Source organism: Varanus komodoensis, unplaced genomic scaffold, assembly GCF_004798865.1.
Source record: "Varanus komodoensis strain SLA01 unplaced genomic scaffold, ASM479886v1 scaffold13_1, whole genome shotgun sequence".
Lineage (NCBI taxonomy): Eukaryota > Metazoa > Chordata > Lepidosauria > Squamata > Varanidae > Varanus > Varanus komodoensis.
This window is the reverse complement of record NW_025335408.1, coordinates 4,469,396-4,482,921: the sequence shown is the minus strand read 5'-3', so window position 1 is coordinate 4,482,921 and position 13,526 is coordinate 4,469,396. Positions and strand designations below refer to the sequence as shown.

The 13,526-nt window shown below is 39.5% G+C and overlaps 1 protein-coding gene across 2 annotated transcripts in view; it reads left to right on the top strand.

Moving 5' to 3' along the window:
- The window catches only part of IRAK4 (interleukin 1 receptor associated kinase 4), a 16,857-nt gene extending 3,331 nt beyond the window's left edge, over nucleotides 1-13,526 (top strand). For both annotated transcript variants that reach the window (XM_044423065.1, XM_044423066.1), the window contains exons 3-12: nucleotides 604-749; nucleotides 1,523-1,723; nucleotides 2,203-2,363; nucleotides 3,647-3,711; nucleotides 5,313-5,427; nucleotides 5,920-6,029; nucleotides 6,428-6,611; nucleotides 10,737-10,799; nucleotides 12,887-13,045; nucleotides 13,272-13,526. In XM_044423065.1, coding sequence (XP_044279000.1) covers nucleotides 604-749; nucleotides 1,523-1,723; nucleotides 2,203-2,363; nucleotides 3,647-3,711; nucleotides 5,313-5,427; nucleotides 5,920-6,029; nucleotides 6,428-6,611; nucleotides 10,737-10,799; nucleotides 12,887-13,045; nucleotides 13,272-13,307 — 1,240 coding nt within the window. In that variant the 3' untranslated portion in view covers nucleotides 13,308-13,526. The remainder of the gene's footprint in view (nucleotides 1-603; nucleotides 750-1,522; nucleotides 1,724-2,202; nucleotides 2,364-3,646; nucleotides 3,712-5,312; nucleotides 5,428-5,919; nucleotides 6,030-6,427; nucleotides 6,612-10,736; nucleotides 10,800-12,886; nucleotides 13,046-13,271) is intronic.

Genomic DNA, 13,526 nt, shown 5'->3' with positions numbered 1-13,526 from the left:
GTGATTTTATTTGGGGAATGGGCACAATCTTTCCTGGCAATTAGCAGTTGCAAGATGGTCACCGGAATCTGCCCATGGCTGTCTACCTGTGGACTGGAATGTACCTTCTGTTATCCTTGTACAATTGGACTCATTCTTTTCTGTTGCAAAAGTGTTGCAGCTGTTTCCTCTTTATTCACTGTCGCAGGCTGTGATGTTACTGATCTAATATTATTTAAATTACTAGATACTGTACATTCAGATATTGGTATAAGTAGCTGCATTATATAACTGGTAGCTAGTCTTACATAACCAGCAGAACATTTTATTATTATTTGTTTATTAAAACATTTTTATGCCGCCCCATTCGCCGAAGAACATGGGCTTTTCACTCAAGTATAACCTTATTCTCAGAAGATAGCTTAGAAAGAACAACACCAGAAGTACATCTGAGGTGGAATATATAATGAAATCTACATTTCTGTTGCTAGATCAGCAGTTAATTTTAAAAATGTGGAATCTAAACAATGGTAAAGAATGATATAATTGATTCTCATTTTTCATGTTCTCCTTTAAGGTCATTTCTAGTTATAAAATTTCTTTCTTTCTTTCTTTCTTTCTTAGGCGTTTTGAAGCATTAACACGAGTAGGGAAGAGTCCCACCTGTGAATTACTTTATGACTGGGGGACCGTAAATTGTACAGTTGGTGATCTGGTGGATCTGCTTATCAAAAATAATTTCTTGGCACCAGCTAGTCTTTTCCTTCCAGGTAACTGCAGAATATCTTTGACATGCATTTAAAAAGAAGATGTACAGTTCTATTTTATTTGGAGTAGTAGTTTTTAAAGCAATCTGTATTCTAGGTGAGCATCTTTTAAACTTTTGTATATAACTATTTGTAAAATGCAATGGAATTGATAATGTGGCTAATAGCTAAGAAAGGCACATATATACTTTACTGAGGATGTTTTTGTACCTATGTTTGAAGCAATGGTTAGGGGAATTAAGATGCAGTTCTGTAGCTGAGGCATAACCACACCATAAAGTAAGCTGGTGAGAAAAATCTGTAGCTCCGCTTGAAGACCACCTTAAAAACTTGACAAAAAAAAGTAAGTGCAACCAATGCAAATTACAACATAATTTCTGTGCAGTACAGAATCCAAAAGCTGAGAGGAAGCAAGAAAGAAATTGACTTGTTTTCTTCGTCTGCAAAAAGGGTCCTTATAGTCCTGTCCAGCCCTGTACACATGTCATCAAACCACCTCTGGCCTGATTCACATGAACAGCCACCACATGGAGCTTGCTACTTGACATTGCTGCAGATAATCAGCATATTATGTAATACTTTACCAAACTACATTTAGAAAATGGTAGGAAGTATGGTTTGGAAACGGTTTATAGGCCAAAATGTAAGATAGTGAACATGGTGAAGGTGAGAGTTGTGTGTATTGTTAAAGCATGATTTATTTTTGTGTGATATGGATAACCTATGTGAACAGTCTAGTTGGTTTCCATCTAAAGTTTGTTTTTATTTTATGGCAGGTTCTGCTAGGGTGGCAGAAGGTGCAACAATGCTCTGCAATGCCCTACAAACAACCGTGTGTCTAAATGAAAAAGAAACTCCTCTAATGGAACAACAAAATGTGCCTGTATCACCTCTCTTGGTTCCAGATAATGAGTGCCTAACTTCAGCTTCCCATGACTTCAGAACAGAGAAAAGTGATTTATCCCTTAATGATACAGGTAGGCAATTATTCATTTGGATGTATCAAAGTCTGTAGTTGTTTACCAAAATGCTTGTCTGCTAGGAAGATCTTGGGAGTGTTCTTTCTGTCTGCTGCATGTTAACATCATAAAAGCTACTGAGATGGGCCATTATATTTGATAACATGTAATTGCAATATATCATTCTTCAGCTGGATCAAATTAATATTATGCATAATCTTCAAAATATTTTTCTGTTTGCTTGTTTGAGCTAGCCACCTGTGGGCTTATGATAGAGTGTTGTATAAGAATAAGTAACTGAATTGCTTCTTGCTTTTTCTACATATTTTACTGGCATCTACTGAAAAAGGAGAATACATCTCTGTCAGGTAATACACCATGACAAGATTTACGGTGCTGGAAATTCAAAATTTGAAAAATGGACTGCTGTGTTTTACTCCAAATAAATTCATAGATAAAGTATGTTTGAGATGTCGATTCAGACTTTTATCTTTCAGGGTTACAGAGATTTTTGTTTCTCGAGCTGAAAAGTTTTACGAATAATTTTGATGATCGAACTGTGTCAGCTGGTGGCAACAAGCTTGGTGAAGGAGGCTTTGGAGTGGTGTTCAAAGGGTACATCAATGGGAGAACAGTGGCAGTGAAAAAACTTACTGCTGTAGGTAGCCCATTATTTTAATATCAGCACTATGTAGTGTGTTGTTCTTTTACACTGTGTTATCTTTTTCGCTTAAATAATATAATCGAAGGCATGACAAGGATCAGGAAATCATGCACTGAAACATCCCGTATGCTGTGCTGCATGCCCAATTTACAACAACCCTGCTAATAGACAAAAAATGTGGCTATAAATGGTCAGGATGAGCAAAGAGCTATCCTAGGTCCCTAAAAACTAGAACATACCTGAGAAAATACCATATATACCAGCATGTAAGGTGACTCTTGTATAAGACAAGGATGATATTTTGGGCTGTTTTTCTGGTGTTTATAAATTGGGCATATAAGATGACCTCCAATTTTGCTTTGCTATTTTCAGTTTCAGGAGGCCCTTATATGCAGGGAAATACATGGATATTTGTCAGCTGGAAGCTTCTAGTCTCAGTAACATATTGCTGTATTATTCAGTTACTGTATTCTAGCTAACAGTCACATTACCTCTATGATTTGAAGACTGACAATGGCCTGCGAGGGGGCTGGTTGGCTGGCTGGCTGGGTTTGCCTGGGAAGGATGGGTGGCTCCAGAACCTCGGCTGGGCAAGAGCGAGCTGTGTGGGGAATGCTTCCCTTCCCAGCTGTAGCTGGGCCTGAAAAAGTGCACCACCACCACCCCCAGCAAGGGCAGGGCAGGCACCAGACACAGGACTATGCTGGATCAGAGCAAATGTCCTTCTTGTCCAGTAATCTATGCACATGGTGGCAAACCAGCTGCGTACAGAACCTTTCCAGCAGGATGGATGCAAGACTTCCATCTGCCCAATGTCCTCAGCAACTGGTGTATGCAGGCATGCCACCTCTGGTAAAGGAGGTAGCACAGAGCCAGGAAGGCTAGTCACCACTGATAGCTACTTCCCTCATGAATCTTTCTAGTTCCCTTTTAAAGCCATCCAGTTTAGTGGCCATCACCACTTCCCATGCAGCAAATTACTTAGCTGAAATAAACATTGTGGGAAGAAGTACTTCCCTTTATCTGTCCTAAAACCTCCTATGAATCAGCTTCATGGGATGACCATAAGCTCGAGAGTCATGGGAGACAGAGAAAAGTTTCTTCCTCTTCACTTTCTCCAATTCATGCACTATTTTAGATATCTCTATCATGTCTCCTCTGACTCACCTTTTTTTCTAAGCTAAACAGTTAAGTCTGTAACTGTCTATTTTCTAAGGACTTTTCTTGCTTCCCTACTTTTGAGTCTTGCAATCAGTTTCATTTAATTGTTCTTGTAGTTGACTGATGTAAGCATTGAAGACCTGAAAAAGCAGTTTGAACAAGAAGTGAGGATTATGGCAAAGTAAGTACTGAACATTTTTGAAACATCACTACAGAACTGTGTGTAGGATAAGATGGCTATGTGGTTTTGCTATATAACTGCAGTAGAAATCATAGTATGTACATGCAGAAATTACTTAGAATTCTTATTTCTTTTGCCTGCACTATGTGAATTTTAGGTTGATTTACTCAAAATTGACCAAATTTCAATCATGTGACCATATGTGATCAACATATGAAGCAACTTAAGAAAATCATGGAAAAATGAGACTAATAATTATAATTATTTGGATTCTTGCTATTTTCCATGCTGTATCGGAGGTGGGGAATTGAACACACCAAAGACTCAATCATATGCACACATAGACAGAAAAAAGTCTTGCAATTTTCACCATTCCCCCACCAGCCACACATAATACTGGGTCCTAAATGTGTATTTGGGGTCTTTTGAATATGATTTACTGCCACTGTGGAAGCTTGTTGCTTCTGTTCATCAACAGGATAGTTGGAGAGAACTTCAGTTCTGATCCCACTGATCAAGTAAAAGAACCATTCCTGCGTGGAAATGCCTTTTCCCCTCCTTTTGTATGCTTTTCTCGCTGTTTCAGTGGCTTGAGCTGCTTCTCTTCAGATTCCCCAGTTTTAGAATGTCCAAATCCTAACACTGAGCTAGCTTTCTCTAAATTCTCTCATAGCCCATACCTATACCCATCAGCCACTGAGGAAGTAAGATCCACTGAATGCAAAGGGATTATTGCAGTCAAACTAACTTTTAATTAAAAGCCCCAAGATTTGTAACTTTAAATTCTTCAAACTGACAATAAAATAAAAACCCTTTGATTTTTAGAACCCTAACTTCTAAATATTCTCTGGATTCCAGGTTTGCAAAGATTTTGAAGAAATCATACTATGTACACTGGTTCTCTACATTTTTCTTAAGTACAATGGAAGCTGCCTTCTTTGAAGTCAGACCATTTTTCCCTGCACTGTAGACCTAACTTAGATATTGGCTGGGTTCAGGAACCTACACTCAAGAGGTTGAGCAGATTTGTTGAGTCATGGGTTACTATATTATCTGAACCCAGCTGTGTTAAAAAAAGGGGCTTGTTAACTACAAGCAACCCATAAAGCAAATACAGTTTGTTGAGTTGTGATCTTTGGGTTTTGGACTTTGGAGTGGGCAAAGGTTAAAGGCTACATGCTATAGTCCTCATCCAGCTCTCCTATCCATCCCCCTTGTGCCACCTACTTTATTAACATAAAACGATGCATACTAGGGCTAACTACATGAATGATGCCATGTTTAATTTGGCCTTCAGTGTTGTCAGTACTGGCTAGCTCTAGCATTAGCTGTCCAGGTTTTACAATAGGACTTTTTCCCAGTCCAAGCATGGAGATGTCGGAGACTGAACTTGAGACCTTTTGCATATAGCATGTTCCCTGTGACTGAGAAGTACTCTGCCTATACTATTGAGCTAAGCTTACCTAATTAATGTAAATCATTGCTGATCAACATATGATTTTATTCTGCAGAGCTCTTTTATTCCTCATAATTTTCCAGAAGAATAAATACTGAAAAAATGTGAAAGCCCAAACTAATAAGACCATTCATTTATGTTGCAGGTGTCAGCATGAGAATCTAGTAGAATTGCTTGGTTTCTCAGACGACTTTGATCAGCCTTGCCTAGTTTATGATTATATGCCTAATGGTTCATTGCTTGATCGACTAGCTTGTCTGGTAAGTGAAATGCTTGCTTGTTGTCAGTGTCTAGATGTTAATGACTTTGCAAGAGCCAGGCTTGGCAAGATCCAGATCCCCTTTTCTCTTGTAGGTGTAAAGTGATTGATCACAAGGACCAGTTTTCTCTTGTAGTCCTGTTGTATTGATCATGGTGAGGACAGCTCTGCCTGAGCAAAGAGATGTGTGTGCACATAATACTGAATTGATATGGGGCATGTAGACATTGAAGTGCATTTGGTGCTATTGATCATGAGTTTCTGTATGAACTTGCAAGTCTCTCATTTTTAACGGGCTTTTCAAGAATTATTGCAGGCCAGATTGGGCAGTGTTGTGATATATTTGTGGTGGGGGTGGGGCTTTCTTGTATTTATTTGTATAATTATTTAGATTGAATATTTTTATGCAAGCTTTTTTGAGATGATGCTTTGCAATAAACTCAGAAAGACCAATACTGACTCACTTCCATTCTTCCCCTGCTCCCACTTTAAGGATAACACTGCACCAATTCCTTGGAAAACAAGATGTAGTATTGCTCTGGGTGCATCAAATGGAATCTGCTTTTTACATGAAAATAACCACATTCACCGTGATGTGAAAAGGTAAAATCTATAGAAGGAATTGCTGTGTTAAGAACAGATGTTTCCAGTATTGTTGTAGTTCCCAAAATGTCTTACATATTTTTTAAAAAAATGTTTCTGGTGATTTAAGATGGACCTACTATTCTATTGACACAATCTGTTTTCTTCAGCCATGATTAGTGGAGGCCATTTGTGTAAGATTGTTATTGAAGTGTTTGTGTTCAGTTGAGAAAAGAATTGCAAAGGAAGGGAATAACTCTTTTGCTTTTGTTCAGCAAACTACAAGCGTGTCAAAATAATTGTTGTTGCCAGTGTGAAGGAAAATATGTTATTATTTTTGTTTCTGTTTATTTACTGCACCGCTTTCAGCTTGGGGGAAATATACCCTATAGATTACAGTACTCCTTTTTGTTTTTCAGTGCAAATATCTTACTTACTGAAAAATTTGTACCCAAACTTTCTGACTTTGGACTTGCAAGAGCATCAGAAAAGTTCACACATACTATCCTTACGGAAAGAATAGTTGGAACAGCAGCCTACATGGCTCCAGAGGCGTTGCGTGGGGAGATAACCCCTAAATCGGATGTCTTCAGCTTTGGTGTGGTGAGTAGATAAGGACCAACTTCTGTCTTTATTTTAATGTTGGTAAATGGAGCCTGGAGAACATGAATGTCAAGCATCTGATCAGTTAGATTAAAAAGAAAACAAGGGAAAGCTCTAATCAACTCAGAAGTAGAACCTTGGATTGTTAGAGTTGGTATGATTCAGGCTACTGCATTGGAAGACAACATGCCAGCATTTTTTACCTTGGCACTCTCCAAATGAATTTGGTGAGAAGAGTGTCGATCTATCCGGAAGGTATCAAGTCAGGAAAGATTGCATCAGACTCACCCAAAATGACTGTTTCCTGCTTGTCATACCATGAAGTGTCCTTAGTATATTGCTGGGGTCCAAATATGCTTAAGGATGCAATTCTGTGTACTTTTTTAATTGGGAAGAAAGCTCCTTCACTTAGTACCTTGGCCACAGTGCCTTTGCTACACACAGACATTTCCCCATCTGGAGAAAGCCTGTGTGCAGTGAATCCAGGTCTTTTGTGGTCAGACCACTGCCTGCTGAGATTTAGACAAATTGTGACTTTCCCCTCAGCAGGGGTGGGGGGACCCATTAAGATGGTCCATCCCTGGAATGGTTTCCAGACAACCCTGGGGGTGTTTCCAGCTGAAAAAACTTCACCCTGGACCCAGAAGAATTTAACAATTTTAGGCCAGTGACAAACATCCCTTTCCTGGGCAAGGTTCTTGAATGTCTGCTTCCAGGCATTTTTGGATGAAGACGAATTATCTGGATCAATTTGAGTCAGGATCCAGACCTGGTTTTGGCATGGAGACATCTGTGTTTGCCCTGTGTGATGACCTCTGCTGGGAAAGAGATCGCAGGAGTGCAACCTTGTTGGTTCTCTTGGACCTCTCAGTAGCTTTCAGTACCATCAACTGGGATGGTACTGAGAGCTGGGATGGTATTCTGGGATGACTGTCTGAGTTGGATGTGAGAGGCACTGCATTGCAGTGGTTCAGCTCCTACATGGATGGTAGGCTGCAGAAGGTTGTGCTTGCTCTGCCCCTTGGATTCTCCAGTATGGGGTTCCTCTGGGTCAGTTTTGTCCCCCATGCTATTTAACATCTGCATGAAAGCACCAAGTGAGGTCATCTGGAGTTTTGGAGTGCATTGCCATCAGCATGCTAACGCAAAAGTCTATCTCTTTTTCTTCTTCAGCCAGTGAGGCTGTGGAGGTGCTGAACCACTGCCTGGCTGCAGCAGTGTACTGGAAAAGGGCTAACAAACTGAAGCTCTATCCAGACAAGACTGAGATGCTGTTGGTGGGTGGTACTTCTGACTGGATGGAGAGAATTCAATCTGCCTAGACGTGCACTCTCCTTAAAGGAACAGGTTCATAGTTTGTTGGGGGGGGGGTCTTCTTGAGCCATCTTTGTCATTTGAGGCGTAGGTGGCTTCAGTGGCTCAGGGTACCTACTAGCAGCTTTGGCTGGTAGCTCAGCTACATCCATAACTGAACAGAGATAGTCTGCTGTCAGTGAGCTATGCTATGGTTATCTCTGAACTAGATTAGTGCAGTGTACATGAGGCTGCCCTAGAAGACTGTTCTGAAGCTGCAGCTTGTGCAAAATGTGGCAACTAGATTAATAATAGGGATCAGATGATCTGATCATATAACATCCATTCTGGCCTGCTTGCACTGGCTGCCTATATGCTTTTGAGTTCAGGTTTTGATCTATAAAGCCCAACATGACTAAGGGCCACAATACCTGGTGGAATGTCTTTCCTGACCTCCCATCTGTCCAAAAACTATGATCAAGTTTTGGGGTCTTTCTCAAACTGCCACCTCCGAGGGAGCCACGGATGGTGACAACAATAAGAGCCTTTTCAGTGGTGGCCCCCATTACGAAATGGGCTCTCTACTGTAACCCACCTGGCACCAACTTTACTATCTTTTCAGTGCAGGATAAAGATCATCCTCTATTGCAGGGCATTTAATTAGTTACTGGGGCTTGCTGGTTTTTAGACAAGGTTTAACTGAGTCTCTTCAATGTATTTTTTTTCTTTATTATATTTGGTTTAAATTTTGTATTGCCAATTTTTATTAAGTTTTAATTGGAATATTTTATATTGTCTTTTTACTGCTATGAACTGCCCAGAGAGCTTTGGCTTTTGGGTGGTTTAGAAATTACATAAATAAATCAACCGCCTGCTGAAGGCATTTTGCCCAGGGACCAGATCTGGTTTGGAGCATAGCCATGCCCTGATGGCACGGGATATCCCTGCATGCTCATTATTGTCCAGACCTAACATCCCTGCCTCTCATGCCAGTTCAGAGCTTCCTATGATCCTGGCTCAAAACCCAGCAGTCCAAGAGGAATACTCCTAGGCTAGGGTCAGTGCTCACGACCCTGCTTGGCACTCTTTTCCTTTCTCCCTTTCCTCTTTAACACAACTCTATTCTCATGGAATGTTTTGAATTTGCTGAGAAAATTGGCTTTTTTTTCCTTTTTAGTTTAATTCTAGTAGTACGTTTCCAATGGTAAAAATTGAAATAGTTTTTTTGTTTAAACTTCTGCTCCATTTTTTTGTTTCAAAAGGTTTTTCCAAAGTGGCTTAACAGAAAATTAGAAAACGTAATTTGACATTGTGACACTGCTGCTCTCTTTGACCACAGCATGCTCTGGGGCAGCACATCTCCCTGTCCAGCCTATTTCCCATTCAGTCACTGTGGCCAGTCAAGTTCCTCCTGTCCCCCTCTCCACGACTGCTAGCAGTTGTACCATCCATTGCCTCACTTCAGGTTCCTTACTTCAGCCCTCTGCCTCCAGACCATGGGTCTTCTCCCTGTCCAGAGGACCAGGGGAAGAGTCAGGTGCAACACAGACAAGGTTAGGGTCTCCTGCCTCTGGACAGGGAAAGAAAAACAGCCTTTTAACAGGCCTGCTTCTGAAAACTTAAGTAATGCAAGTTAAAATGGAATGGTTTAATTTCCCAGAAGTGAACTTCCATCTTTAAACACCATTACCTGCAGCATAACCAATTCAATTTTCTGAGAATGAAGGGGTAGCAAATGGAAGAGAATATAGATTTACCTTTGATTCAGGAACTTCTCACAATGCATTATAAGGCATTTTATCAAAAGAAAACCCCGCTGTGTTGCTAGATGGAGGTCAACTGAAATTCTTTCCAAGAAATTGCTTGTGTGTGGAGAAAATAGCAAGTGGCTTTGCTGCCCAGAACCATTGTGGGGCCAGGGTGGAAGGCTAGATGAAAGGAAGATGAAATAATGGCCATGTCGGCAACAAAGCCATTGGGTAAGAAAATCTAGGAGGGGTATTGCTGGCAGGTCAAAGATATGGAGGAAGCAGGTTGTTCTCTGATATTGGGGTAGATGCCAAGCCTAGCTGGCCTCCCTACTTCTCTGAGAATCGGGGCACACATAGCTGTACTGCTGATTGAGGAATCTTGTAAGTACAACCTGCAGCTGACAAGTACAGCACCAAAATGTTACGTTATTTTGGTTGGACTGCTTGGATAGTAGGGACAGATCTTCTGTCACCATGGGAGATGACTGGAGTGGAGGGCATCCCAATCTCTTGGAGCACTGGATGGTAACAAATAGAAAGAACTGTGATTCTTCACCCTGCAGTGAATGAATATGGAATCTACTTTCCCCAATGTTTCAATTTGTTATATTATAAGGTTGCAGGCTCCAAATCTTCCTGGGTGGTACACCAAGTTAGTACTGCACAGAAAGAACTGGAACTTGGGAAGCTTTTCTTTTCTAATCTCAGGTCTGGTGATAGGCAGGGATGCTGGGAACATATTCTTTGTGTGTTCAGAAGTACATGTGGTATCACACAGCACAAACTGAGTCCTTGCTTGCTTACTTTGCTGCTTTCTTGCATTCTTATGTGCTAGATAAAAACAGGATTTCCTTTTTTTTAAAAAAGCTTTTTGATTAGTGATGTTCAGCAACTCAAGTCTTATCAAATAATTGTCAAAATACCGCTTGAGATAAATTGATGAAGGATAGTATTAAATACCTTAAATCAAACAAAATGACCTTTAAAATATTTCTTGACAGAATTTTATTGAACTGTATTATGTACTGGATTTAATAGACAATCCTAATATGTATTTCAATTAATGGTTATCTTTTTCTAGGTTTTACTTGAAATAATTACAGGGCTAACACCTGTAGATGGAAATCGGAATCCGGAGTTATTGGTAATTTATATTTATGTAATTTCTCCTACTATATTTATGTAATTTTTCCTACTATAGATAAAACAAACTATAAGTATGTTTTATCATATGTCTTTATTGCATTTCTTAGCCAACCATCATCTAGTTACAGTGCCAAACCAACAGTTTCAAAAGATTTTACTGAGAAGAATTCTGTCAGGAACTGACTCTGATCAGAAACAGTTGCATTCATTTTGGCTCCCCAAGAGAATTTATCAACATTGTTTGCTTGGATTTTAGTACTAGTTTTAAAAGCTGTAACATTAAAATGGAAGCACAAGTAACTTGCTTTACCTAGATAATGACAAAAATTTGGAATTGTTCTCTGTATATGTTCTGAAGGTGTTCGTTGACTTCAATTGTTGATTGTTGACTGCAGATTTTAAAACTGACTAGGCTTCTAATAAAGGTAAAGGTTTCCCCTTGACGTTAAGTCCAGTCATGTCTGACTCTAGGGGGCGGTGCTCATCTCCGTTTCCTAGCCGAGGGAGCCAGCATTTGTCTGCAGACAATTTCCATGGTCATGTGGCCAGCATGACTAGACACTGAAGTGCACGGAACGCTGTTACCTTCCCACCAAAGTGGTACCTTTTTATCTACTTGCATTTGCATGCTTTCGAACTGCAAAGTTGGCAGGAGCTGGGATGGAGCAACGGAGACTCACCTCGTTGTGCACATTTGAACCGGCGACCAACTGGTTGATTCGAACCGGCAACCAACCAACTCAGCAGAACAGCAGTTTAAACCACTGTGCCACCTGCATCCCTACAGGATTCTAGTAGTGCATTAGTAATTTGAAATAGGGATATTGGGGAACTCAAATGAGCTTGGATTTCTTAGAATCTGATCTGTGGATTCAATAGCAGACTGGCTTTCCTGAGTATTCCTCATATTCTACAGACTTGTGAACGCTGCTTTTTTAACTTGATGTAATTCTATGAAAATTTAGAAAAATATGTAAAATAGTCTCCAAACTGCATATATCCAGTAGTGTGAAAATACAAAGGAATTTGCACTTTTCAGGAGTGTAAATTTACTCAAATGTGTAGAAATGGATTTTCACACAATCTAATTAAGTCAGTGAGGGATAATGGAATGAAGGGCACTCAAAAATATATAAAACATGTCCAGTACAGCATTTACAGCATTCCTACACTTCTATAAGTAGACATGGAAATTCCTTCACATGTCTGTGTTCTTGCCTTCTGAAAACCTGGGCAGTGGTAGCATGGGAAATAGCCCTAACATGGACATACACTGATATTGAAAAAGCATGATTTCATGGTATTTAAACTGCTGAATCAGAAGGAACTCTCAGTGAGATCTTATTTGGAGACAACAGTTCTGAAAGAGTGCTTAGTGCAAATATTATGCTTATGTTGACTATTGTTAGATAAATTTTGGTTCAGGCAATTCATTAAATTGATTTTCAATGCATTCATTAGAATATAATTTTCTATTCAGGGTCAAATCATAACTTCCAGAAGAAATGAAAAGCTTGAACTGGATGGAAGATCAAAGTGAAATACATTGAGTGACAGCAGGACAAAGATTAGAAATCTACCAGATCTGTGATCTTTGTCTGTAATGACACTAATGAATCCATCCATCCACCTACCTGTTTTCTTTAACTTGTTTAATTTGGGGAATGAAAGAACAGGTTGTGGTTGTGGTTGTTGTTGAACTTTTAAAAAATTGAAATCTGACTATTCCAGGGTTGACATGGATCTGCAGCCATGAATAACATAAAGAATAAGGTGAAATGTATAATTAAAATGCTTTCAAAGCAAAATAATCTGACCCATTAACATTAAATGATGCTGAATTCAAGCAGCTATCATCTATCTAGGCCACTAAAATGTCAATTATTGCTGTAATTTGACAGTGCTATGCCTATAGTAAATGTGTGGGATTATGCTGTTTATAGCAGCTCATAATATCATCTAACTACAATAGCTGTAGACTTGCTACTGAAATTCCCTTTTTCTCTCATTAACCCTTCCACTTTGGATATTCACTAGATGAGACTGTTAGAAATCATCCTGATATTATTTCTTGCTTCTACACAGCTGTCTATCATAGAGGAAATTGAGGATGAAGAAAAGACTATTGAAGATTATGTTGATGAAAAGATGAGTAATTGGAATATCACATCAGTGGAACAGATGTATTTGATTGCTTGCCAGTGTCTGAATGAAAAGAAGAACCGGAGGACAGATATTAAGACGGTACTAGGATTTTTACCACTCTCTGACCTTTTAAGTATATAGGGTGTGTGTGTTGGGGGGGGGGTAATATGGGAGTTAAAGGAATAATCCTATGCAAGTTGAGACAAAAAAAGCCTACAGCTCCCAGCTGTCTTGTTGGCTTGCGTTTGTTGGAAATGTAGTCCTTTCATCTGTCTAAACATGCATAGGAATGCATCTTCAATTTATATTTCTGATTTTTTTGCAGGTCAGGCAACATTTACAAGAATTGCTGGTCCAATAAGCTTTCTTCTGGGATTTGGTGTGGTAGCTGATGTACCTGACAGGAGGTTTGGGGGAAAGATATCTCCTTACGTACAAAAGAACTTGTTTTCATTAATTTATAGTTTTATATAGTTGGTACGGTTGGTATAGTTCATTTTTTTAAAAACAAATGCATGTGTTTTATGGCTTTATCATTTTGTCACCTTTCCTAGACAGTAAAGTGAAAACCTCCCTCAAA